Here is a 27,842-nt window from a genome sequence, read left to right as displayed (position 1 = left end):
GTAGAAGTTTCCTCAGGTGGGACGGTTTTCTTTTTAAAACAAAAAACAAGGCTTGGTCTGAATGTTGTTTCACCTGAGACACGGAATGTGGATCAAAGAAAAAGAAAGAAAAAGTGCGACATGAGTGTTTCTGTCCAACAAGGAGCACCAACACGAAAAACATGTTTAAACACAGCTGAGCTCTCAGACCAGGGTGAGAAACTCACTGCAGACATTGATTTTTTTTAAGCTAATCTGTGATTACTATTACAGTTACCTATGTTACTGAATTAATGTTGTTAATACAGTTTTACTTTGCCATCTTTGAGTAGCATAGACGGTGCTGTTGGAGGCAGTTTCTCCAGGACTGATGTGGCTTCAGAGACCGTACATCTAAAATGCATTTAGGCCACGTGACGACTTAAGAGACCTTCACTCTCCTAAGACAGCTTTTCAGACCTAAAGCAAATAAACCTTTATTAATCTAAGCAGAGGGAGGAGGACATTATTGCTAATGAAATCAAACCAGTAGAGGCTCCTTTGGGACTTTTGTAGAGATTTTAATTATCTCATCAAAAAACAAACAAACCAAAAATCTGTAAATAATGACAAAAAATAACAAAAACAATTAATAGTAAGAAGAAGACCAATAATAGATAGTAGTATTTAGTTTAAACATGTTTGCATGTGTTCTGTTTGAACACATATCTGTTCTTAACAAAGAAATTCCAGTAAAGAAAAAAAAGATGACTTGAAGATCTGTGCATGAAATAATCATATGCACACTTTACAAACAGTTATGTGTGTTGACATTGTGAAAGAGTCTTACTGGATGATATTCATGACTACAGGTTAGTTATTAAAAAGCTATTGAAATTAAATTATACATTGGATTAGCCGATGGTTTCCAGCAACTGTGACCCTTTACCTGCATGCAACCAAAGCCTGCTCAGTGATTGGCCAATAAACAGAAACCAGAGAGACTGTGATGTCACACATCATGTCCTTTAAATGCAGACTTTGCATATTCATTTACAAATAACTGAACTGAGCTGTTCTTCACAGATACAGAACTTTGCATAAAAAGCATGAAAACATCAAACAAAGACTCTTTAGAAAAACATTTTTCATATTTGTTAGTTAACGGTGCAGATATGGTTTAACAACTGATGTGTAACTTACATCAGTTACATAAAACTGTAACTGATGTAACAACTAACAGTAGCTCCAACAACTTGGTTATTATACTTTTAAATAGTTATCATTTTATATTTTCAGGACATCTTTATAAAACTTCATACAATCAGTCTAAGGGTTGTACATCTTTTGGCATTGTTTACTATTTTGGCTGTAACACAAGGATTACTACAACAATCTTTAATTTGGACCCTTTTGTGGATTTGAGCTCTTAGCTGGCCCTGCCCCCTAGCGGCAGAGATGTTGAACTGCAGGATTTAATTAAACTCCGCGTACTTCCTCCACCTAATAACCCCCTTGTGTCCTCTTTGTCTTTGCATCTTTAGTTCATCTACGATGAAGAGGTGTGCTGGTGCGTATTGACATTTACCGTAATACTCTAAATATATATGACTGAGCTTTTGAAATAGAAAGGGTGACTGTGAAACCTTTTGCTTGTGTGCAGGTGGGAATCTCTTGTCCTGATCCTGATGTATGCAGTCTACATCCTCATCATGAAGTGAGTGTCAGCTTCAGAGAGTTAAACAGCTGGTTGCAGTGATTTACTGAGTCTGTGATCGTTTGTTACTGCCAGGTTCAACGGCCGGGCCCATCGCTACTTCGACCGTCGAAAGAAGGGCTCGGTGAATCTGGCCAATGGGCTCACAGGAAGCACTGATCTGGAGGATGTCACGTGTGACGCCACTGCAGTCCTGCTTAAAAAAGGTATCCGAGCCTGTTCTGCTTGTCCTCTAAAGTGTCTCAGTGGGTTGTGGTTGTTCATCTCAGTGTTGCCAACTTAGCGACTTTGTCGCTATATTTAGCGAGTTTTCAGACCCCCTAGCGACTTTTTTTCTTAAAAAAGTCGCTAAAAAAAGACGTGAAAGCGCGTATCGCTTTTACTCTCAACAAGCAGCGGGTGCTGTAACACAGTCAGTTCTTCTTTTACTCTTTTACTCTTATGCTGTTTTGTGGATCACAAGGTTTAAAACTACTTATAAACACACACACACAAAGTAACTCCACCAGAGTGCCTATTTCGGATCACTTTTGCCGGTCCAAGCCCGGGTGAAGGAGCAGGGTTGGAATTGTGACATTAAAAAAAACAATAATTGCTAAAAGAAATTTAATTTGTAGTTCTAAATAAACTCTAAATGCATTTAGGACGTTTTTACTCACTTTATGTCTCTTCCACGATGTTATTTCTCTCTCCAACAACATAGGTTACAATTATATTAGCATGACCAATTATGCAAATTAGGTGATGACGTCATTTAGCGACTTCTAGCGACTTTTAGGACAACCAATAGCGATTTTCCTTACTGAGGAGTTGGCAACACTGGTTCATCTCTGCACACTGAAATTTGCATATAAAAGCAGCAGGAGCACTTTCCTTCTATTTTGATTCTGCTCTGTGATAAGATGGCAAAGGGTGAGGACAGTACCAAAGGACTACTTGTGCAGACTTTGAGATTTTGTATTCGGTGATTATGACTCTCTGAACACCGAGCTTCTTTCCATCCAGGAAACAAGACAGTGTAAAGACATTTGCAGAGAAGTTTGAATAAACTGGAAAACTGAATTCATTTACCTTCTCCAACCAGATAAGTAACCCAGCAGCCTTCCCGGTGTGTCTCTTTAAGAGCTTGAGAGTTGCTTTGGATGCCAGGAATGTCAAAGAGTCAGCCGTTTTGGCTACCCAGCACCTCCAGTGTTTGCTGTCTGCAGCTTTCTCTCTGCCCTCAAAAATAAGTTACAGCTTGAGAACAACAGAAGAGAGGACTGCAAGATGCTGGCACAGCCTGCTCTGTCAGCTCGTTTTGCACCTGATACTCTGAATGCTGCTCCAGTGAGAAACAGTTGCCCTCCTCACTTGTTACTGGGCAAAACAGTTTCAAAGAAATGCTCACAAAATGTCTTCCTGGACAGTAATTTTCCCCCTTTTCCCATCCACATGAGCATGATTTTATATCAGCATGATTTTATAATAGCTGTTGATTCATATTCATGTGCAGAACCTGCAGTTTTTCCAGGTTCCAGGGGACCTGATCTGATCTTCGGTTTTGCTTTTACTTTAAGGCACCTTAAGGATTTTGATGCTGTTCTCGTGGACGCATCTCTGCAGCTTTGCAATAAAGTCAGGGACAGTGCCCTTGACAAACTGGTGGTTGTCCCTCTGTTCAAGAAGGGGGATCAGAGGTGGTGTTCCAACAGTAGAGGGATCACACGCCTCAGCTGTAGACATAGACCTGGCATAGACCTTCATTGGCTTATGCACTGGTGAGGGGAGTCGAATCTTGGATTCAGAAGAAAAAATGCTGTTTTCATCCTGGTGATGGAGTCGACCAGCTCTTTATTCTCTTGGAGATATTTGAGGGTGTGTGGGAGTTTCACCAACCAGTCTACATGTGCTTTATGGACTTGGAAAAGGCATTTGACCACCATACTTCCCATGTTTGGGGAGTTTGGGGTATCTGGGACATTCAGTGTCAAAGGGGGCCTGGGGGCAACATTCAGCCCTTGTACAAGAGAGCTTTATCTGCATTAGCAGCAATAAGTCGGGCTCGTTCCTGCCCAAGATTCTCTTCATAACTTTTATGGGTTTGGTGGTCTCAGAATCTCATCTCTACTTTTTGCCAATGATGTACTTCCGTTGGCTTTATTGAACTATGCCCCCTGGGCGAGCTGTTTCAGTCATTATAAACTATGAGGAAGCGTTGGTGGAGACCCAGGAGACCATGGAGAGATTATGTCTCTCAGTTTAGGAATGTCTCAGTATCCCCTAGAAGACTTGGAAAAGGGGGCTGCAGAGAGGGATGTCTGGGCATTTCTGCTTGGATGGTTGACCTGGACTCGGATAAGCCAGAGAAAATCAATGGATGGAGATAAAGTGGCTTGCAAAAGTATTCGGCCCCCTTGAACTTTTCCACATTTTCTCACATTACAGCCACAAACATGAATCAATTTTATTGGAATTCCAGGTGAAAGACCAATACAAAGTGGTGTACACGTGAGAAGTGGAATGAAAATCATACATGATTCCAAACATTTTTTACAAATAAATAACTGAAAAGTGGGGTGTGCGTAATTATTCAGCCCCCTTTGGTCTGAGTGCAGTCAGTTGCCCATAGACGTTGCCTGATGAGTGCTAATGACTAAACAGAGTTCAAATTCAAGGGGGTCGAATACTTTTGGAAGCCACTGTATATAATTAATTAATTAATTTTCTTTTGGTTGGGTTAAGGCAATGATACAGTTTGCTGTCTGTGCAGATATGACTCCAGGCTTGTACTTCACTGTGCCTCCATATCACCATGAGTAGAATACTGTGTGTTTTACAAACAACAGCTAAGATTTTCCAATCCAGCGAGATTTTATATTTAATGTTTCAGAACTATCGGCTCAAATGTATTTTTCTGTTTTTTATTTTTTAGCGAACTTCCACTGCACGCCGTCTGTGCTGATGGTGGACGAGTTGCTGTCTGCCTACCCCCACCAGCTGTCTTTCTCTGAGGCCGGCATGAGGATCATGATCACCAGTCATTTCTCCCCGAGAACCCGCCTCACCATGGCCTCTCGGATGCTGATCAATGAGGTACTTACACACTGAACTATTCTAAGATGTGCGGTTTCAGATGCTCCTCACATAATCAGGAGAAATATAAATTTGTCAACTAAAGTTAGCCTGAAAAATTCCTGCCCAAATCCAGAGTCTTAGCATAAATACAAACCAAATAATTGGGTCTGGGTTTAGCAGAAGATGAAATAAGACGTGGAATGAATGCTAATTGTCTTTTGGATATCTCAGACACCTGTCTGCTGCACACTGAAGTTTCAGTTTAAATCCAAAGGAAACAACCACAGTTGGGGTTTTGACAGAAAGAGGAGGAAAGAATATTTATTTCTACCTCAGAGAAATATTTTCCAGTTTTGTATTTGATGCATACTGACAAAATAATTCTAAATTTTTTTTTTAAATGTTCCAGAGACAAAGACTGATCAACACCACGGAGACTCGAGTCAATCGCATCACGAATGGTGACTCTGAGTCTGCAGCCAGGGCTCAAGGGAGGCGGGGCCTAGAGAATGGGATGGGTGGAGCCGAACAGGGTGTGAACGGGAGGTGCAGACTTCAGCGCCTGGAGAATGAGGCGGAGAATGAAAATGAGGACAACGAGAACAATGAGAATGACGAGGAAGGAGAGGGAGAGGATGACAAAGAGGGCCCCCTGGTGCCCTTTAAAGTTCCAGGTACATGACACGAGCCGGCTCTCAGCAAATGTTCATTTTAGCATCGTTTATCCGTTAAACCATGACTACATCTTATTCATTCCAGCGGGTGTGTGTAACAAGCTCAAGTGGCTGATCATGTGGCCGTTGTCCCTGCTTCTGTTCTTCACGGTGCCCAACTGTGCCAAGCGCCGCTGGGAGAGGTGGTTCATGGTCTCCTTCCTCACAGCCACCATCTGGATCGCCGGCCTCTCGTACATCATGGTGTGGATGGTGAGTCCAGTCAGGCTCGCTCAGTCACGTCCTGATCCTTTACCTCTAAACATGGAGACAGTTTCTTTCAAGACTATTAAAACTGTGTTTTTAGAAACGTCTAAATGATTTCATCCGTTTGGCTTATGTGATGCTGCAGTCACACTAGAGAAAACACTGGTTGGGTGATGGCAACACGGCCAAAATTGTTTCAGCCATCTGCAGTTAACTTTCAGTCTCATTGCTTTGGAGATGGAGACAATCTGTCCACGGTTTGTAACTAAATGGGGTCAAGTCTGTAATTGCATTCAATCTGTTTGTGATAAACATCTCAAATCTGTTTTCATCTATATACATAAAAGTTCACATTACATATTTACATTCACAGTCCAGCCAGAACCTCGTAGATTTGATACAAAAATTTCTCTATAAATAGTGACTCGTTTCTAACACTGACACACACCTGCTATTATATAAATCACACACATCCTTCGATTAAGTGCAGAAACAGAGGGAAACTCTCAGAATTGAAATGCTTTTTCTTGCTTCATTTATCTTACCGCCCTGCGTAAGGAGGAATTCCCAGAGAGTCCGTCTCTTGAGACGATGTCTGTCTGTTCTCAGGTGACTGTGATTGGCTTTACTCTGGGCATCCCTGACGTCATCATGGGCATCACCTTCCTCGCAGCGGGCACCAGCGTCCCAGACTGCATGGCTAGTGTCATAGTGGCTCGCCAAGGTACGTTCACATAAGATGCAGAGATCAAATCGAGTTGGGAAACAAAGCAGAAGTCCAGCGTCGCACAGCAGAGTTTTGCTTGTCGTAATCGATACGTCTCCCGACCGAACATGGACCTTGACAGTGTTTCTCTCCTCGCCTCAGGTCTGGGAGACATGGCCATCTCCAACTCCATAGGCAGTAATGTGTTTGACATCCTGGTGGGTCTGGGCCTGCCCTGGGCGCTGCAAACGCTCTGCATCAGGACGGGCTCCACCGTGAGTGTTTCCCTGCTCCGCTGTAGGAGCGTCTGCTGGACCAGAAATGAGTTCATGAACAATGACACTTTGTTTGTCAGGGCACCAAATTGCATCACCTTGCACTGAGACGGTGTTATTTGTCTCATTAAACTTTAAAATAAAACAAAAAACTGCATTTTAAGGTCATGTTGGATAATTGGTGAAAATGATGTGAAAATGTGCCTCTTTCTCTGTTTCTTCAGATCGAACTTAACAGCAGAGGACTCATATACTCCGTTGCACTCCTGCTAGCCTCAGTATTCTTCACAGTAAGTCACAGATTTCTGCAGTTTACTGAGAGCAGGATAATATTTTTCAATGCACAGACTTGTGGAGCAACGATATGAAGGCGTCCCAGACAGTTTCCCCGCCCTGGGGTAAAGACTGCACATGGCTGACATGAGGTTTAAACAAGTTAAACACATTGTTATGTCACTGTTATATCAAACGCAGGTTTGAAATGAGTATATTTAGACAAGAGGAAGAGCAAGTTCAATTGCAGCCACATACAAACACCAAGTTTGACGTAACGACTAATCAAACGCGAGAAGCCCGTACTCTTTAGATAAAGATTGTTTTGCAAGTCCAGTTCCAAAGAATGCCATAATTTGCAAATGTTAAGAAAATTATCTTGACTCTCTGGAAGTCTGACATTGTACCTCAATTCAAAATGTGGCTGACAGAACTGACTGCTCTACTGCATATGGAGAGAATTAGGTATACATTAGAGGACAAACTTAGTAAGTTTTTTAATGTGTGGCAGCCATTTTTAGATCATGTATAAAAGCAAAGTCCTCTTTGATCGATCAATCAGTCTACCACCCTAGCGTTTTATTTTTGTTTCTTGCCAGTGTTGAAGTAGTATCTTTGTTGATACAGTGTAATCTTTTGCCTTATTTATGTTTTTTTTGCCTTTGCTGTTGTGTTGTCTGTTTTGTTTTACTTTATATCAAAAATCTTACTAAACATATTTAAAAAATAATAATAATTTGCAAATGTCATAAACCTATATTTCATCTACAATTCATCATCCCAGTCATGGGTCTTTGTCATATTTTTCATTTCATGATGCACCAAATATCTTAAATTAGCGAAGCCCAGTTCAGCACCCGGACTCTTCTATGATGAAGCCGTGCTGCTGGAAAAGATAGATATTAAAGATAATAGTCTTTGTAATTTCTTAAACCTTACTTTGAAATTGTTTCACAATTTGCATAAGCAGTATTTGCAAAAGATTTTTGCATCTGAGAAACTCAGATGTAAAATGCTTTTTATACCCAGTCATGTTAATGACCCGTTAACAGTTAACCCAAGTTAAATGTTCCTCCAGGTGTGTTGTTACCATCAAATTCAAAGTGAGCTAATATTGTTTTCTTTTCTTCTTGGCTTTACATTTTACACAGAAGTCAGACTTTTTTGGAATTAGTAAGGAGATTATTGATGGTGTGCCATCATAAATCATTAGCCAGCGGGTGTACAGTTTCAGATCCGCCCCTCAGTCGTTAAATGCAGTTTCAAAGCACAAAAACAGTCATCTCAAGGCCTCATACTTTAATGGCACTTCACAAACCATTGAGTGACATCACAGTAGCTACATTTATTTTTTTATACCACCCATGGTCACTGGCAGCACATTTGTTGAGTGGTTAGCATTGTCACGTCACAGCAAGACGGTTTGTGCTTGTGCCTGTGTGGGTTTCCTCCTGCTGCTCTGACCTCCACAGTCCAAGGATGTTACGTTAACTGGGGATGCTAGATAGATAAAGCACTGTAAGAATGTGTAGTTAAATGTAGTTTAAGGTACATTCAGTAGCCAGTAAGACTAGAAAAGTGCTATATAAGTTATATTACAGTACGTTATAAGCCAAAAAGATGAGAAAACATAAAAACACATGAGAGCCTGTTGGGAGTTTTATGAAGCCCTGTCTGCTCATCACCCTCTAACACCTTCTCTGCAGTGAAGCACAGAGGTGGTGGCATCATGCAAAAGCAGGCAGATGGTCAGAAATGAAGGGCGAATGAAGGCTCTCAGAAGTATATAAGTACACAAAGAAGTGCAAATACCTAAAACTGAGACACGACCTGAAGTAAACAGCTGGACTTGGGCTGGTCCGACTGTTCCTGGGAGGTCCACACAAACCAAAGAAAAGGCTTTGCATTGTAGCTCTTTTAAGTCAGGAATTGTTTCATAGTTGCATCCACTCTTCTCTTCTTTGTGCGGTGTGTCTCTAATCGTGTCTTCTTCATTCAGGTCCTCGGCGTCCATTTGAACAAGTGGACTCTGGACTGGCGACTGGGCTTGGCCTGCCTCATCTTGTACGCCATCTTTCTCTCCTTCTCCGTCCTCATCGAGTTCAACGTTTTCACTTTCGTCAACCTCCCCATGTGCCGAGACATCCACTGACCCTCCCGCCTTCTCCTTCTCTTCTTCTTCTTCTTCTTCTAATTCTTCCTCTGGCTGATGGGGGAACCTCACCTGGCTTCCAGTTTCATGGCGCCTCCAAACAAAGTCCTACCTATTACTTATTAGAAAAATAGAGTTCTGTATGATTTATATTTGGTGCAATACACACAAGTGGCGGAGAGAAGGACGTCGGATGTTTTTGGGGTTATTTTCTGGAGGCGCGAAGAGAAAGTGCCAGCGGCGGGATTGCTGCCAATCATGTATAATGAACCAAAACGTTGGCTGGAGTGAACTTAACTGTATTAACGCCGACAATTAGGCTACTGTTGGTGAACAAGCTGCTACTGTAACTGACTGACTGAGGCGAGAAAAGAGAGAAGTCAGCGATTTTTAGCTGGATTGTTTGTTACTCTTTCTACAAGTTTGGATATAAAGCACATGATTAAGGTATTTTTAAGCAAAAACTGGCTTTCTGTGTATATATTAGAAGTACTTCTATCAGCTTTTGTGTGGAATTCTCTTATGCACAACTGGATCGGTCTTGCAAAGCCGAAATATTCTGTGTTTTCCTTTAGGCTCAAAACGCTTCAACATGTCTCCTACCAGCCCACACAGCATGCTGTAACAGCCACAGCTCTAGCTTTGCACTGTCACAGAGAACCTAGATATTTATCACATGAAGTCTGCTCTTGGCTGTTTTGTTTTTGTTTGTCGTACCTGAGTAGATGTGGGCTTTAAATGTTCCCACACAATGAAAGGGATCTACCTGGAACTGACATCCAGCACCGTCACTTTATGGATTAGAGATTTATTTCTTTTAATATTCTATTGCAAAGTGTCTACAGGTAAACATGTAACTACTGAAGTTAAACTTCCCTGTAGGCGGTAGACCTCTCGTACTTTATTGAAAGGGTTAGCTTTTAGTCTCAGTCGAGTGTAACGTTATTTCTTAAAGCCAAAAGTATTTTTAGATTAGCCGAACTTGTAGATTTGGACTTACGAGTCGAATGCACAGTGTGTTTGTGTGTGTGTGTGTGTGTGTGCGTGAGTGAGCGCGTGCCACAATCTGGAGCAGATGCAAAGCATGCCGAGGATGTAACTGGGAAGACGTAATCGTGATTTATTTATGAATTAATTTATTCGAAGATCACGTCTGACCTCCAGTTTCAGCCTTTTGGATCGTGTACAGTGATTTCAGTGGAAGCTGTGTACAATGTACTGTACCTAATATATAATCTAAGTACTGGAAACTGACTTGATGTTGTTTATATTTAAGAATAGAACTTTATAATTTATAAGTTTTGTATAGTTTGGAAATATTGCATTTGTATTAGTTTAAACACAGTGGATTTGAAGACAAAGGATGAAAATGTCGCCCTCACATGTTAAATTAGGGATGAGATGCAGATGTAAAGGATTTCTTTTCAGGAAAAAGGAAACACCAGACTTTGAACTTTCACGACAGTGCTTCAATTACCGTCTCTTGTATTTGAGGCTCGTGGCTGTTCTCCTCTGCGTATTTGAGCACCACTGTTAGAACATTGTCGCCACTCTGTTTCAGCATGTGTTCAAAGAAAATGTGGACTTTTTATTCCAGTTTTTGAATCTGATCAATTCAAAGCATCCTGCAGTCACAGGATGGCGCTGTAGAGCTGCGCTACGCCTCCAGAGAGGCTGCGGTTTGGGTACGTGGGGGGATATTTTCAGGTAGGCTACATAGTGACATATACTGTTTGGTTTTGCATGCCTCTTTCATAGTTCTGATTATTTTGTGTGTAATTTTAATGCAACATCTAAAAGGCACTGTCTTGATTATGCTGTACATATCAGGAGGAATATGCTATCATAAATGCAGGTGTTGGAAGAACTTCTGATGAGCAGTTATATTTGAGATATATACAGTATTTAGGATGTAGGCCTACAGCACTTAGTTTCAGCTAATTCTTGTCATTTTATGCTCATGTCTGTTGACTTGTTTGTAAATCCTCATTTTTGTTGATGAGGACCTCTGGGCAGGGACAGACAGACACGTTCACCTTGTTCCCAGTGATCTTCTTGCAATAAATTGATTTACATACACATAATGTTTTCAGATGCATTTATGAGTCACCGTGGAGTCATCTTTAAACAGGACCAACAGTCATGTGAAAAAAGAAAGTTTTCTAAGGAATCCGATGGAAAACTACACACAGCCTTACTGCTTCCATGGGAAACGAGAGGGTAGAATTCAGGTGTGTATTAACACAGTGCCTCAAGCTTTGAGGGAACATGGCAAGAAATTCATCCCAAAGTCAGGCTGTGCAATGCTCAAAGGAACTGCAAAAATCCAAGTGCTACATCTCAGGCTCTACAGGCCTCGGTTAGCATGTTAAATATTAAAGTAATCAGAAAAAGACAGAACAAGTATCAGCTGTTTGTAAGCGTTGCAGGAAAAAAAACCTCTCTAAAAAGAAGATGGCAGCACGGCTTTGGTTTGCAATGCTGCGTCTGAACAAACCACAAGGCTTCTATACCATCTATAGCCATGTCATGGCTGTAATGCAAAGCATCACATCTGGAGAACTCCAAACACAGCATATTAGCACATACACCTCGTACCAACGGTCAACATGGTGGTGGAGGGGGGGTGTCTCAGGTTTGTTTTGCAGCCACACGACCTGTTGTTGACCGTGAACTCTTCTGTATGCCAAAGTATTCTAGAGTCTGATCGACGGCTAAAGCTCAGCCCAGATTGTTACTTGAAAGAGGACAGTGATCCCAGGCACAGCAGCAAATCTCCAACAGACGTGCTGCAAAAGAATCAAAGTGTTGCAACGGGCCAATCAAAGTCCAGACATCAACCCGACTGAAATGCTGCGGCAGGACCTCAAGAGAGCCGTGGATAAATGAATGCAAACGAAATGAAGCCACGCTGTAAAGAAGAGTGTGCAAAAATTCTTCCACAACAATGTGAGAGACTGAAAACCCATAAAGAAAACAATTACTGCAAATTATTGTTGCTAAAGGTGCTTCAAGCTACGTGCTCATGGGGCGGGTTTGGTTTTTTACACACTGTTCCTGCATTTGGTTTAGCTTTTGGTAAATAAATAAGGACATGATGTAATGTGACATTTTGAATGTATGTATATGTCCTGATATGAAAGAGGATGTATTTTTACCACGACTGTAGATGGTGGCTGGCTTTTAGAAGAGACTGAGAAGGTACAGACTCAGTTTCCTTCCCTGAAGAAAGACTTACTTGGAAAAATTCTCACGTATTACTCACTGATGCCTGCTTCAGACAGGAGTTTGTCTTTTTTCATGATAAATGGCCATGAGTTACATGAGTTTGATGGTAAATGGATTGGTACTTGTATAGCACTTTTCTTCTAACTGAGAACTCAAAATGATTTTTACTTCAAGCCTCATTTAACAAATTGCACAAGTGTTTTTTTCTATGAGTAAGCACTTTGAACATTCACACACACTCACACAGCGTCAGGGGCGATTCAGTGCAGCAGCTTCCTCAGAGTTACTTCAACACACAGACTGGAGGAGACGGGAATCAATCCACCGACCCACTCTACATCCTGAGCCACAGGCGTTTCGTTTTTCAGTTCATAAAAGGGAAAAACCAAACACACACTCATGGTTGTGATCAGCAGCTGTGCAGTCTCTCCTCAGATGCACAGAGCCATTCACTTTATAAATTTACTCAATAAATGTTTACCCGGAGTCAAAACGTCCTGACTTTCAGTTTTCAGTGTTCCTTTGTCTCAAATACCCAGTACAACACTTATTACTAAATTTAACCTGCAATCACTGTGGTCAAACAGTGTGCCGCCCCCTAGTGGTTGATTAGATGTACTGCAAACCAGTCCACTCCACCTTGAATTAAACAGATGTTCCTGAGAAAGTCACCAACATGAATGTGTTTAATATTTATCTGATTAGCTTTATTATCCAGTGCGACTCAGAGAGTGGAATGATATGGGAGTTACTGAATCTAGGCTTCATGCTGGGAAACATTCCTACAGACGTGACGTTTGCTTTGAGAGTGTTGATGGAGAAATACAGAGCAGATGAGAAGGAGCCTCGCTGTGTCTTTGTGGATGTAGAGAAAGTAGATGATAGGATGCTGAGGCAGGAAGTGTGATACTGCATGAGGAAGTCAGGAGTGGCAAAGAAGTATATGAGAGTGATGCCGGACATGAGGGCAGCAAGACAGCAGTGAGGTGACAGTGCAGTGGAGTGACAGATGGGTTCAAGGTGAGGGTGGGACTGCATCAGGGATCGCCCATTCTTGTTTGCAATGATGAGGTCAGGCAGGAGTCTCTGTGGACTCTGATGTTCACAGATGTGATCTGTAGAGAGAGTAGGGAGCAGGTGAAAGAGACCCTGGAGAGGTGGAGGTATGCTCTGCAGAGAAGAGGAATGAAAGTCAGTAGAAGCAAGACAGAATTCATGTGTGTGAATGAGAGGGAGACAGTGAAGATGCATGGAGCATTGAAGAGGATGAGTTTAAAGGCCAGCCAAAGCAAGGGACACGGCACAAGAGAGGTGAAGAAGAGTGCAGGCAGAGTGGAGTGGGTGGAGATGAAAGCGGAAGCTTACAAGATGGTGGTGGGCCTGCTGTGATGTATGATTTGAAAACTGTGGCACTGATGAAAAAACAAGAGGCCTAGCTGAAGATGTTCAGGTTTCACTGGGAGTGGCCAGGATGGAGAGAATTAGAAGTACATCAGAGGGACACGTCCAGCTGTGGGGTTAGGAGACAAAGAGAGGCAAAGCTGAGATGATTTGGACATGTGCAGAGGAGGGACAGTGGACATACTGGACAAGAAGTGGAGCAGCACATGCAGAGGGTTGGTGCGGCGACAGGGACAGAGGAGACAGAGGCAGATGATCCGAAGATGACGATGATCCAAACCAGTGCTGCAGGGGGGAAAACAAAAACAGTTCAGGCCATCACATCTCAGAAATCATTTCGTGTGTCTGTTCAGCTGTTTGAATCCTCACTTTTACTTCAGCAGCTCGCAGACTGTTAAATAAAAAAAAAAACTTAAAGAAGTATGCACGAGATAGTGCGAGATGTGACGTAATGAATCCCTCACCGTTTAAGGGAAAGTCAAGGTAAAATCATGTCTCAGCCAATCAGAAGGAAGCATCGTATTACCGCCCTCCTCCTCTCCCTCCTGTTCCTCCCCCTGTGTCTCCAACACCTCAGCTGTCTAACCCCGGAGTCTCCGTCAAAGGATGTAACCGACAGACACTGGGGGGGACCAGAAGCTCCTCGGTGCCACCGAACAAACCGAAACATCCCGGAGGACTTCCGAGGGTTTTTATTATGGACAAAAGCAGCAGTAACACACCGACTTAGAGCAACCACAGTAAGGTTAGTGGACGCAGTAGTTCTAAAACTTTCAGGAAACGCAGGACATGTTAAAATGTTTGCAGATACAGTGACGGGAGTTTTCCTGATGGAGAGGGTTTGCAGAGGAACAGCGACACATGCGCTAAAGTCTGTTTATTCTGCGCACTTTGTTTACACGGGGCGCATTTTCGCTTCCTTCTGCATTCATCGCTAAAATAAACTGATTTTATCACAGCAGAAGCATTTTGTAAAGTTCACATGAGGCTGAGCTGCTCTTCCATCATGAACTGAAAGCATAAAGCTGCTGGTAAAAGTAAACACATGTTCATGGCTGTAAATCAAACTGCGACTTCAAAGCTTTGGATTTTACTTTCAAATATGATCTCCTTATGATGAAACCCAGGCTTAAAAGTTTTACTTTGGGGACTGTAGAAACCGTCACTCTCCTCTTTGTCATAAAAAAACAAGATCCCCTCAGGTGTTTTACTTTTTGGACCTTTCCAGTCTTTCTCCAGTGCCAGGCTAGCAGGGTTTAAACGTCTCAATTTGTAATTTAAAAAAAGCCTTCTGACCAAGGCCAGATTATTTAATGGGTGTTGTGGTAAGCAGAAAATTTTGATAATAAGAATAACTTTATTTCTATGGCACTTTTGAAAACAGAGAGCTAGAAGGAGCTTCACAGCGTGAATAAAAAGCTCACATTAAAGATAAGTAATCAACCATTGGGTCAAACTTTCATTGCAACACACACACTTTGATACACATAAACGGGTGTAAACTATGGCCCAAAATAAAATGGAAATGTCGTTTAAAACAATTAACAGACGTGATAGGCCGAGGAAGGTTGTCCCAAGGTTTGGGTGCTACACTACAAACTCAATGTGATCACCTCTGGTTTTAAAATCAGAGCGTGGGACAGTTAGAAGACCATGATTGGCTGATCGAAGAGGCTGGTTGCAGCAATTAGGTCTTAAACCTTCTGCTATATAAGCAGGAGGTTGTCCAAGAGCTTAATATGTTAATAACAGGAATTTAAAGATTATTCTGAATTTCAGTGGGTGCCAGTGAAGAGATGCATGAATAAGTGTGATATGTGGCTAGTTTTCTTATCAGCCGTGCTGCTGCTCTCTGCACTAATGGGAGACGGGCTATGGAGGACTGAGAGATACACGTGAAGAGAGAATTACAATAATCAAGGCCAGAGAAAAGTTCCAGATGATTAAATAGGAAAGGAACTGATTGAAAGGTTTGATTATTTGCAGTATCTCTGAAATGAGGGAAACAAGGGTGAGCTGAGAGATGTAAGATTCAAAATTCGGATGTTGGTCAAAGATGATACAGAGGTTCTGAGTAGATGATTTGATGGTGCTGGCAAGAGCTGCTGTACTGACCTCCTAGGGAAAAGTGTCCGTGCCAAACATAAAAACCTCAACCAAACTTTGATGCGTCCAACAAAGAATGGCAGAAAATCATTCACGGAGCCATGACGGGCTGTTGAAGATGTTGGGCTTAACAGAAAAGTACAGCTGTGTATCGTCTGCATACAATTGGCAGGAGATCCCATTAAACCAATTCTTTTACGTTTTGAAGTATAAATATGTCATAAAGAATGATATATTTAGTCATGGAGGAGGAAAAGACAAGAGAAGGAGAGAGAAGGGATTGACACAAAAGTTCTGTGTGCAGACAATTTCATTCAAAGATTTTATCCTTATCAAAAAAAAAGGCTTAATTTTCAAGGCTGAAGTTTTTTTTTTCAGTGAGGTACGTATGTCCAATGATAGAAGGAAGAACAAAGCTGTCAAGAGCCCAGCAAATATTCCTGCCCAGAGGCCTGTGACGGGATGATTTGTGCAGGTTTATAGCAGCGAGTCTGTCAGCAGTCATGTTGATGATATTTAACCTTTTCAGGAAGATTCTCAGCTACTCTTCTGCTAAATGTGACACAACTAAAAAAAGGGAATAAAAATAATTTTAATAATGTTAGTGAGAGGCGTCCTCTTCACTTCCCTTTTCACTTCACACTTTTTGAATGTGACAGACACACAAATGTGTATATATGTTTTATTCATATCTATAAAACATTTAGATGTGTTATATATAAAAAATGTATAACACATAAACCACCATAAGTACAGATGATAGGTTGGCTATAGTTGTATGCATAGACAAGTTCTTCTTTATCTGTACATGCAAAACAAACTAGTCATACTAGACTAACGAGAAAAATGTAAATACATGTCAGACGGTGCATCTTTATACACTAACAGTGTAACAGTAATGGAAAGATAGCTACCTTTCCTTGCTCTACCAAATGAGTTACCTCACTCCCTTTATGAAAACCTTACTTAATCCTTCCTCAGCTTTGATCCTTTTTTTTCCCTCTAATAATTTTCACACAGTCCCTCACTTGGATTTTGTGTTATTTTTTTCCTGAAAGGAAGGAATTTCTGTATCTGGTGGCAACATGTCCCAGCTCGCTTTCACAACTGCAGGAAGTGATTGTATCCAAAAAGATGTCTGCACCTAAATGCATATCCGACTCTTTCTTTCCTAAACAGTTAGCTGATGTTTATTAGAAGAGGCCTAATAAGCTCCCAATTTCCTAATCTAAGCTTATTCGGAATCTGTTAAGGAGATTAGTTTTGCTGCATTTTTGGCACTTGGCACCCTTTCTGCATGCTGCACGGCGGAAATGACTCAGCAAAAAGGTTTTAAATGAAAAATAACTCGCCAGATTGTCAGATTTGGGTTGTGAAGCGGATGTTGTTTTTGTCTGCATCGGCTTTAGAAGAACAGAGTTTTTGTTTAAATCACATCTGCCTGCAGCTTCAAGGCAGAACTGAAAACTCCAAACAGGTTTATGGAAAGTGACGTCAGGCTGGCTGGACGGGGAAACGGCCACTCGAGTTGGTGTGAGAGTAAAGCGTCCGGTGGGGGATGTTAACACTGAATGCTTTGATTGCAGCCTCACTGATGTCTGCTGTGATCCTGCAGAAACGGGCTGGGTTCTGGTTTTCCCATTTTGGCTTTGCGCTGATTGTCTGTGTTATTTCACAAAGATTTCGAGTAAAGAAAAAGTCTCTGGTTGAACATTTAAATGCCAGAATTTATCAACGAAACTCATTTGTTTCATTTGTCTTGAGGGAATTCAAGTGTTTAAACATTTCCATGACTCGGTTGGTTACCATACATAATATTACAGCCACTGATAATAGAGAATACACCAGAATTATCCTTCAAGGAAACAACATTGATTGCATTCATCGTAATGAATCATTGCAGCGTGTTAGTACCTACAGTGGGGGAAATAATTCCAGTATTTGCTGAATTTGTAAGTTTGCTCACTTACAAAGAAATAATTTTATTTTAATGGAGAGAAAGAATCACTCCACATAAAAGTTTGATTTGATTTGCATGTTATTGAGTATAATAAGTATTTAATCACATGAAAAACGTGACTTAGTACTTGATGGAGAAACCCTTAAAGCAGTAAGATGTCACTTGGTCAGGTTTGCAGACTTCTCAGGAGAGATTTGGGCCCCGACTCACCACAAACTCTCTGAATCATTCAGGTTTCTTATTTGCCACTTGGCACCTTGAAGCTTGAGGTCTGGAGGCCGGCTAGGCCACTTTGTGACCTTCTTCTTTAGCCACTCTGTTGCTGCTTTGGTAGTATGTAGGCCCATCGTCTGCGTGAGGAAAGGAGCTTCTTGTCCAAGATTTGACATACATAGCGTGACCCATTGGCTCCTCAATCCGGCAAAGTCATCCTGTACCCTTAGCAGAAAAACAGCCCAAAGCATGACGTTTCCTCTCCGTGCTTGACTGTGAGGATGGTGTTCTTCGGCTGCCTGCTGCCATTTGTGTGTTTTAATCTATAATAAGTAAGCCTGGAAAACTGCAAAGTGCTCATTCAAAAATCGTTACAGTCACAATGTTAAATGCACTGCTACTATTACTGTATCGTGAGTCTTTGTGTTTTAGGGAGATGAGGTCGTCTTCTGCTGAGAAACAGCTCCAGATGCTGATTCTGAGAGAAGGGTCTTACATTTATACAGACACAGAAGGAAAATAAAATGTCTTTAACTTAAATTAAGGTTTCTCGTTCTCTCCCAGTGCATTCTTTCTGATTTTTTTTTTTTTTTTTTTTTTTTTTATGTCATGAATATCTAACATTTTGGCTGAGCTACAATAAAATTATTGGGGTATTTTTCTAGAGTGGGAATCTTGTGTAAATTCAACATAAATCGGATTTATATTTATGTTGAACTACTCATAACTAAAGCACTTTGGAGGTGCTGGGAGGCAGATTTGGCACAGCTGGCCAGCTATTTTTCAGTTTTTACACTTCATGTTTAGCCAATTCTAGCCAGCTTCTAGATGCACTTTCTCTTTGAGGCCACATCTTAAGCGCTGGTTTGGGTTGACGTGAGTTTCTAGTGTTTGTTTACCCTTCTCTTCCTTATCTCATTTGGAAATTCCCAAACTATCTGCTCCATCTTCCACCCCTTTATCTTCCTTTCTAGTCTGGTAAAGGCCAGAAAGCATCCGAGCGTTTGCACCGAGGAGCTCACAGCTCAGCTCCATCCAGTGTTTCTGTTACTAATTTAAAGGGGAGCAGCACAGGGAAAGCTATCCAGGCTTTTCTCGGCTGACCTTTCGTTTGGAAAGTTTTGGCTGGGCGTTGCTGGTGCCTGACACGGTTTCTAACCATGATTTAATCCTGTGGCACTCTGATTATATGTGAAGCTGGATTTGTCTGATTGGCACTTTGAGCATTTTCAGGAGTCGCTTAAAGTTGTGATTAGAGGTCAGACTGTTGGTCCGCTTGGTGTTTGACTGACAAGAGATTCATAAACAGTTCATGGAAAAAATGAGAGTAATCCAACCCTTCTGTCCTCCCTTTAAAAATCTGTGAGTGATCAGATTCTTCAGGTCCTCCCTGGGCCAGTGGGTTCAGCTGAACTCACCAACAACCACTGCTCTGCTCTGCAGCCATAAAGAGCTCACTTAATGATCTTTCTCTACTGTAGTCGATCATTTTTAAACAACTCCTTTGCCCTGTTTTGATTAAATGTACGTTTCAAATCAAATGCCCTCTCAGTCCACCTCCAAATGGCTGTTTCCTGCATACACCCACACCATCATCTGGTTTGCCTCAGAGCAATAACATGACCCACGTGTGGGAATTCTTATCTGCAGCTGCCTGCAGGCCCCCCCTCGCCATGCTCTGCTGCTCTGACAGCATCACGGACCCTGTTTGCCTTTTTGTTTGTCTGTTGAGAGATTGAGTAAAGTCACACTTCATGCTGTCTTTGACAGTTTGAATGAAAACCGACTGGAAAGACATTTACAGACCGGCTGTAAATAGAAGTGAGAAAATACAACGCAGTTTGTGAAAAGTTGTGGCCTTTAATGTACTAGCTGTAGTCTGTAAACAGGTTGAAAATGGTTGGAGGGGTTAGTTTTGGAGTGAATCAAACAGATGATAGTAACTGTTTGCTTTTGTATGTATGCACTCTGAAGCTTTAACATTAGTATTTTAAATGCTGTTATTGTTTTTGAAGCCAGATGTTGTTAGCTAATGCTGTCAAGCTTGGTTAGCAAGCTGCATCTCTTAACAACGGGAGTGCAAGCGGGGACACGCATATTGGCTAATTAGGGCTAATTGACATACAAAACCCAAGAAATTCACTCATTAGATCTGAAGCACAAACTCCTTTGATGAGCTGTACAGCACAGCAACTTTAATATTAGTCCAATAAGATCATATGAAGTCTGTGGTTCGCTTCCACTGTTAACACATAAGAAGCATTAAAAGTTGAGTTCTATTGTGTCACACTGTGAACTGGAAATTGTTATTCATACTTTATTTCATCACATCTGGATTCTTTTAATTAGTGGTTTACTTAGGTAAACTTCCTTGGAACATCTGCAGGTTGTTCCGAGCGCTGCTGCGAGGCCTCACATGAGCACTGCTGCTCATTCTGCTGCATTGGCTTCACATTAACTTCAGACTCCACTAAGACTTTTAGAGCTCTGCATGGACAAGTAGAAGCAAATATCAGTGACCTTTTACACCCATACATCCCCAGCAGGTCCCTGAGGTCATGTGACCAGGACCTGCTGGCTGAGACCTAAAGGAGATTGAGCTTTTGCAACAATGACCTCCGACTGTTGAACTCTCTCCCACCGAGCCTGAGACCTGTGGACTCTTTGCTTTTGAGTAACTTTTTACGTTGATGTTTTAGCTGTTTTCCTGTGGACCATTGTTTGATATTTATCTTGAAAAGGGCCATATAAATAGAATTTTATTACTTTAATGACTTCCATTTCACTCGAATTTTAACCCTTTGCACTGTTGTTGTGTTATGATAGTAGTGCTGAATATGTTTTGTAGTTTGCATTGCGTGTATGATCCTGTTATCAGTGTGGTACAGAGCTTCATTCCTGACTGCAATCAGATGGAAAATTTAACACCACAGAGCTGAAATACAGTGTGCAGGTGAGCCAGAAAACTGTAACAAACTAAAGTTTGGGTGAATTTTTTTGGTTAAGTGCCTTTAGCATGAATTCTTTTTAATGGCCAGTAGACGGTATAAAACATGGACGTATCTTCCAGGACAGAAAAAATAAAGTGAAATGATTTGAAATAAACTTGCATTCTGGCTGAAGGGCATCGGATGGCGAAAGCTGTGGTTGAAAAACATTTCCGGTCCTGGGAAAACAGCATTCCAACCCCTGACATCTGTAAACACTTTACTGCTGCATTAATGGGCTCAGTCACTCATTTCGGTCCATTTTGTAGATCTTGGTCATGTTGTGCTTCAAAATAGAGGATTATTCATGGTATGCTCATTGGCTAATGCCCTATAATTGAAACCAAGATGGTAACAGTGAAAACGTTCATCTTAGTGCTCCAAAAGGAGACTTTAGAAACAAATCTGTGACATTACGGCAACTACAGCTGTGGGTTTGTGGTTTTGTAGAAGTTTGGGGAAAGAACATCCACCTCATCCAGCTCTGGTGATTTTATGGGCTCACTTCTGGTTAGTCTTTGAACGAGGATCATCTGAGGATGATAATTTTATTTGCTATACTGCTCGAGAAATTTCCTGAATTGTCCACCCAGAAGGAAGTTTTCAAAAAGCTTTTTTTAATCATCTGGATCATACTTTCAGTGCCAGGTCTCTGTCTTATAATTTCTTTCTTAGGTTGGAAGCTCTCACAAAAAAAGGGGATTTTTGATGGAGCTGTGAAGAGGTGCTCATCTTGTTTTCCCACATTACCCAGCATGCTCTGTGATCCATCAGGTGCTCAGAGGTTTGTGTTGTGGAAACACGTCTGCTATTATCACATCTTTTACCAAATCGACAGCAGAAGAAGACAAAGAAAGTAAAGTTCATGTCATGCGTGTTTCTCCTGACTTTCTTCTGTTTGTGAAAATGAAACCATGATGTCTGAGGCAGACGATCGGTTCTGTTTAGAGAACATCAGGAAATGGGTGCAGTCTCTGCACTGTTTATATTAAAGCTTAACCAGCATTTGTTTGACTTCACTGTGGATTATTCAGCCTGTAACTATCAAGTATTGCTCAGTCAGTATTAACTTTCAGTTATTAGAATCATTTTATTCTTGTTTTGTCAGAGCTGTAATAAACCCCCAGCAGCCAAACCCTGTTGCAGCATAACTAAGAGATGGTTCAGGGTCATCTTTGCATGTCTGACTGAAGCATTCAAACATCATCACTGAAATAAGACGGAGAACATCTGAAGGGCGTCTCTTCAGAAGCCAGATTCAGAAATAATCACTGCAGAGCGATTTCCTGTATGTAACTAACTGATGAATGCTTTTCTTTCTGCTGTAACATTTTTAAATTTATGGCTACATGGATTAAGCTGTTGTTGTATCACCTTGTTAACTTTTGTGTCATCTTAGCAAACAAATCTGATTTCCACTATAGACTGTATATAAAGGATGGATGAGATGTCTCCTGTCCAAACAGTGTGATGAAACAGGCGCCGCCATGTGTGCTGCTGATTCACAGGACTAAGATGTGAACACAGCACTTGGACTTGAGCCATTGCACTAGTATATTTATCCCAGTAGTTTGGAAATTCCCGAGTTAGAGCAGCCAAAGAAAACCGTCGAGTAACCAAACAGTTTCAGCGACTAAGATGACCTCATTTATGACCCCATTATATTTTATACAGAAGAAGTTTTATGTAACAATATTCTAACAATAGAGTTTATAGTTCTGTGTTAAATCTGCGGTATAGATGCGCTGTAGCTGCAAATCTTACAGCGTAACCTGCGCTTTAACCTGAACTGCTCCTCCCTAAAGTGTCACGACATCCTGCACAGATGCTGGGAATAGCCTCCATCATTGTAGATGAACAGCAGAGTCATAAATTCATTGAAAACTGATCTAAAAACTCTTTTCTTAACATGTTCCAACATAATGTACAGTGCATAATAAATGTGACAAATGTCATTAAAAAACAAGAAAAATAAATTTTTAAAAATCTGTCAAAAAACCCAAATTTTAAAAATTAATGCATAACAACAATGATGATTCTGGGTTGTAGATGTGTAACATTAGGATATTTTGCAGCAGTAAATCGTCCTGCTGCCGGTTTGTTATCTGTGGTGGAATAATACATAAAAAAAAACAAAGCTTCTTTCTATTGTCCTTGAAACACAAAGGATCTGTTTTTGTAAACTTGTAGTTTTCCAAATTTATGATAGGAAACATTTTTATGATTAAAAATATCCCAAAGGCCACCACCTCTCCAAAGTTGCATGAAAAGAGCCAGTTGAGGTGGGTTAGGCATCTGATTGGAATGCGTCCTGCGTGCGGCGCTCTGAGCGTGTCCTAAGAAGAAGACTCTGGGGTAGACTCGGGACACGCCGGAGAGATCGTATCTCTCGGCTGGCCTGGGAACGCCCGTGTTCCTCCGGCTCAACTGGAGGAAGTGGGTGAGGAGAGGGAGGTCTGAGCTTCGGCCCCGGATAAGTGGTAGAAAATGAACAGATGGATAGTTAAAGGCTCGTGTAATAAAATGTTTTAATAACTTAAAGGAAATAAAAGTCAGTAAAAATAAAAATGTAAATATGATATAATAAATCACTGTTTAAAAACCTGATAAAAATATAATTGAATCAGAGCAGTACTGCAGACAAATACATCAAGACTCATAGTTTTATTCAAACTGTTGCACCAGGATATGTTCTGTATAATATTTCATTGAACCCAGGGTGGGTTCGTTGAGGCACCATGAAGTGTGGATGAGCTGGTCGTCACTTTCCTGACCTGAACCTGTGGACTGTGTCATATTTGTCACCCCTCTGGTTTTTTATTTCCTTCCCCTCAATGTGTGATGAGGTGAGGGTAATGACTTCCTGTCTGAGGTTAAAAAAGGTTAAAAGAGATTTTCAAAATGTGAAGGTGCAGGCCTGTTTCTGTTTTCTCTTTATGTAAGTTAAAAACCACCAGACATTTACGTTTTCTCATATTTGGAGACATTCATTTTCGATGGGTGGGGAAGGAAAGCAGCTGTGTTGGAACTGAGGCTGTCCGGGATGGAAAATTAATTATGACGGGATGAGGACATGAGAACAGGATGAAGGAATGAAGAGAGTGAAAATGTGATACAGTGAGGAAACGGTGGAGACAGGTAATCAGAGGACAGCAGTTCAGCCCAAAATAAAAAAGAGTGATGGGGGAGGGGTGGAGAGTGACAATCAAAGATTCCCAGCAGACGAGCATCACTGTAACCCCGACTGTGGCCGAAACTGGAATTTCCTCTGGGTGCACCACAGCTCAAGTGTCTGAAGTGAAGCATGTTTTTCTCCCACAGAGCTCCAGCCTCGGCAGACGCTAACCTAGAGGGAAGAAGGACCGAGTCCTGCTGACAGGAAGACAACATGGCCTCCAGCTCACAACCCAGAAATCCTTCCTGCGGACTCACAGACAGGAGCAGCAGTTTCTTTAAGGTAAGGACTGGACAGCTCTGTGGAGACATGGAAGAGCAAAGATCATGCAGAAAAGTAAAAGTCATCACATTTGTGTGCCAGATGTTGAATTTTATGAAACTATTTAAACTATTTTTTTAACCTTTTGGATTAATTGAACAAACAAACTCTAGCTGAGATGATTTAGATTAAGGATGATGTGAAAACCGAGATAACTGGTTGATTGGACGGATCAGGACAGGAAACGATGAATGTCTGTTTCATATTTGAAACATATTTACACATGCAATTCATTTCAATACAACTTTGTTTACACATCACCAAATCACAACAACAGTTGCCTCAAAGTGCTTTATATCGAAAGGTAAACGCCCTACAATAATACAAAGAAAACAGACAAAACCCAACAATCATATGACCCCCTATGAGCAAGCGCTTTGGCGACAGTGGGAAGGAAAAACTCCCTTTTAACAGGAAGAACCAGGCGATCTGCTGTGACAGGTTCTGGGTTTAGGGGAGGAAGACAGGACAAAGACATGCTGTGGAAGAGAGCCAGAGATTAATAATAACTAATGATTAAATGCAGAGAGGTGTATAAACACATCAGATAAATAGTCACAGATGTTGGCTGTGAAAACAAAGTCCGCCCGTCCACCTTCTGTTCATACCTTCTGTTTTCAAGGCGCAGCCAATCAGAAGAAAGTTGTCTTAAAGAGGAGGAGTTAAAACAGCTTGTTTCAGATGGGAGATGAAGATAAAGAAGGCTTATGTTGAACATTTAGTTATGCAAAGCTGCCCCAGTAGAGTTTAGAATACAAACATGAAAGTGAACAAGATTTTTTGCTTTAAGCTACAAACTGTTCAGCTGGTTATCATGCACACCGCTCAGCATAACTAACATAATTATTCTGTTGATAATTGGGTATATTTCTGAGTGTTTTAAACTGCTATCACATTTTTTCTTCTTCCTCCTCCTCTTGAGTTGCCACAGCAGAGTATCTGCTGCCATCTCACCCTCACCCCAGCAACCTCCTCTGTCACACCAAACTCCTTCATGTCCTCCTTCACTACATCCAGGGACCTTCTCTGTGGTCTTTTTCTTTTCCTGGCAGCTCCATCTTCAGCATCCTTCGCCCAGCGTCCCCTGACTATCCCTACTCTGCACATGTCCAAACCATATATCAGCCAGGTCTCTCCCTTTACCTGTCATTTTCTCTGCATTTAAAGTTCGCCTGCCACCAAACACACCTTCCCTCTCTCCTCCTACTCTGTCTTCATCCAGCAGGAGCTCAGTTTTTTCTGGCACCCTGCTGCTCAGCAGCAATGGTGCTGGTTTCTGATGATCTTGAATATCTGCATGTTTGATTTGAGAAAGATTCCAGGCTTAGGATGTAGGCCTTGCATGTAGTATCTTTAAAAAGTTTTGATTGGCCACATTTGTCTGTTGACAATCACAAATAATTTCATATACTACTGTTCAGTAATCTTTTTTCTTCTTACCACATTTGAGACAGACTCATGAATGTCTTCGTGACCTTTTTTTTTTTATTAGTATTTTTAAAGCACTCATCAGAGTCTGTTTGGATTTATGCACACTGGGATTTCTTTATCCTGCTGAGGTTTTACCTTAACTTTAAATTCTCACCATTATTAATTCTGACTAAGCACTTTTCCTTCGTATAATCAGGAAATATGGACTGTTGACTGATGAAATATCAAAGTGGATCAGTGTGTTTGACAGTTTCCCTTCACTTTCTGCCATGCATTGAAGAAGTTCTGGAAATGAACAAAACCAGCTGCTCTTCCTGGCAGCCTGACAAACACACTCACAGGAGTCATAAAAACCTCTCTGTCCACTCCTCCCTCTCTCCCTTTCATCTTCATCTTCTCCTAATTTCTTCTGTTTTCTTTCTCTTCAGCAATCAGTTGCATATTTTTGCTCGAAGTGTCGCTCAGACGTGAAAATACCATTTAGCAGAACTTTTTCATGCAGTGCCAAATGTTGTAGTCTTGTGTTATGAAAAGACCTGATCTATTTCTCGAGAGTTAACACATGACAGTAAATCTGTTTCCTCGCTGCTTCTGATTTCCTCTGTCTTTCCTCATCTTTCAGTGCCCTAAACATTTTATTTGTGTGTGAGCCTTGGTCAGTGTTAAGCTTTGAGGTGGCTTAGACTGATTGTCCTAACCTTGTGATATAAAACCCTGATTCTACTCTGAGACTGACCTTTAACTTCATCTAAAGCCTCAGCCACACAGGCCTAGAGACTATTAAGCGACTTCTCCCTGGCAACCATGGGTTGTTAAGGAAAAACGTGTATTTCCCAACTGGTGATGAGTAGTTACTGCCTGTTGCTAGGTGAAATTGGTGGCAAAAATGGTGCAGCATTAAAAACCAGCTTATGATTGCTTCCGGGCTAACTGATAACAACTGATAACTGTGGCAAAGCTTGAAAAAGTGTGGCACACACCTGAAATGAAAAACATTCACCTTCACAGTAAAAGATGTGCCTTTTTGAATGTCCTGCTATGGCAAGGTTTTACTTGAAGCCGATCCATGTCACAGTTTCACAACAGCTTGGAGAACATTAGGCAAGCGTTTGCAGACAAGTGGACGTCTTCCAGGCTTCCAACTACTGGAAACCGCAGGATCTTCTAGCGCAGTGTTTCCCAATCACACATAGGTGTGCCGTGAGAAATGACCAGGTGTGCCGTGGAAGATTATCTGGCTTCCCCGTGATTAGTACTCTAAGCGATAGGCGAGTAACGGGCAGAACAATTACATTCTCTTTCACTAGAGGGCAGTACAGCTACCTGCTCTAATTAAATGGGTTACCAACTGCTAGTAAAACAGAAGAAGAGGAGGAAGAAATTGCATAATAGTCATGCTTTGAGACCACAGTGGTAATGGCAATAGATAATAGTCAATCTGTCCAGCGTCCTGGAGAAAATTCCAACCCAGATGAATCATGAGTAGTGGTCAGAAGAAGGCAAAAAAGGTATACTGGGCACAAACCGAGCCAATTCCACTGTACCTGACGCACGGTGAAAAATGATCAATATGCTTTTTGTGACATTTTTGTTTGGTGGTGTGCCGTGTGATTTTTCAAATGTGAAATATGTGCCGTGGCTCCAGAATGTTGGGGAATACTGTTCTAGCATCACACTTTTCCCTGCTGACCAGTGGTTGTCAATGAGCAGTTTCTAGGCCTGTATGACTGGAATATGAGCAAATGTGTAAGGATTCATTTCTACCTCAGGGTTGTGTTCTCAGACCACTGTTAGTCATTTTATAATGTTGGTCAAAATTTCACTGCAGCAAACTTTCATTTTTATGCTGATGATATAGTGATGCACTCCTCTGCACCACCACAACAGGCTCTCAGCATTACGTGTGTGTGTGTGTGTGTGTGTGTGTGTGTGTGTGTGTCAGTCGTCTAAAATAGATTTTTA

The 27,842-nt window shown here is 41.4% G+C and overlaps 2 protein-coding genes across 4 annotated transcripts in view; both read left to right on the top strand.

The window, feature by feature from the left end:
* LOC116320238 (sodium/potassium/calcium exchanger 3) overlaps positions 1-11,131 on the top strand; it is a 62,883-nt gene extending 51,752 nt beyond the window's left edge. Inside the window, exons 9-18 of the mRNA XM_031739790.2 lie at positions 1,503-1,528; positions 1,622-1,675; positions 1,751-1,881; positions 4,590-4,750; positions 5,142-5,406; positions 5,492-5,658; positions 6,262-6,376; positions 6,521-6,633; positions 6,858-6,923; positions 8,906-11,131. Of these exons, the coding sequence (XP_031595650.1) occupies positions 1,503-1,528; positions 1,622-1,675; positions 1,751-1,881; positions 4,590-4,750; positions 5,142-5,406; positions 5,492-5,658; positions 6,262-6,376; positions 6,521-6,633; positions 6,858-6,923; positions 8,906-9,058 (1,251 nt within the window). The 3' untranslated portion in view covers positions 9,059-11,131. The remainder of the gene's footprint in view (positions 1-1,502; positions 1,529-1,621; positions 1,676-1,750; positions 1,882-4,589; positions 4,751-5,141; positions 5,407-5,491; positions 5,659-6,261; positions 6,377-6,520; positions 6,634-6,857; positions 6,924-8,905) is intronic.
* Positions 11,132-14,225: 3,094 nt separating this feature from the next.
* Positions 14,226-27,842, top strand: part of LOC116320247 (ras and Rab interactor 2) — a 37,883-nt gene continuing 24,266 nt past the window's right edge. The window contains exons 1-2 of one of the 3 annotated variants that reach the window (XM_031739811.2): positions 14,226-14,432; positions 24,275-24,410. In XM_031739811.2, the coding sequence (XP_031595671.1) occupies positions 24,342-24,410 (69 nt within the window). In that variant the 5' untranslated portion in view covers positions 14,226-14,432; positions 24,275-24,341. The remainder of the gene's footprint in view (positions 14,433-24,274; positions 24,411-27,842) is intronic. The other 2 variants (XM_031739810.2, XM_031739809.2) reach the window with 2 other exon arrangements.

The sequence above is a fragment of the Oreochromis aureus genome, linkage group 6, assembly GCF_013358895.1.
Source record: "Oreochromis aureus strain Israel breed Guangdong linkage group 6, ZZ_aureus, whole genome shotgun sequence".
In the NCBI taxonomy this organism is placed as follows: Eukaryota; Metazoa; Chordata; class Actinopteri; order Cichliformes; family Cichlidae; genus Oreochromis; species Oreochromis aureus.
The sequence above is the reverse complement of the archived record's forward strand: the minus strand, read 5'-3'. Positions and strand labels throughout refer to the sequence as shown.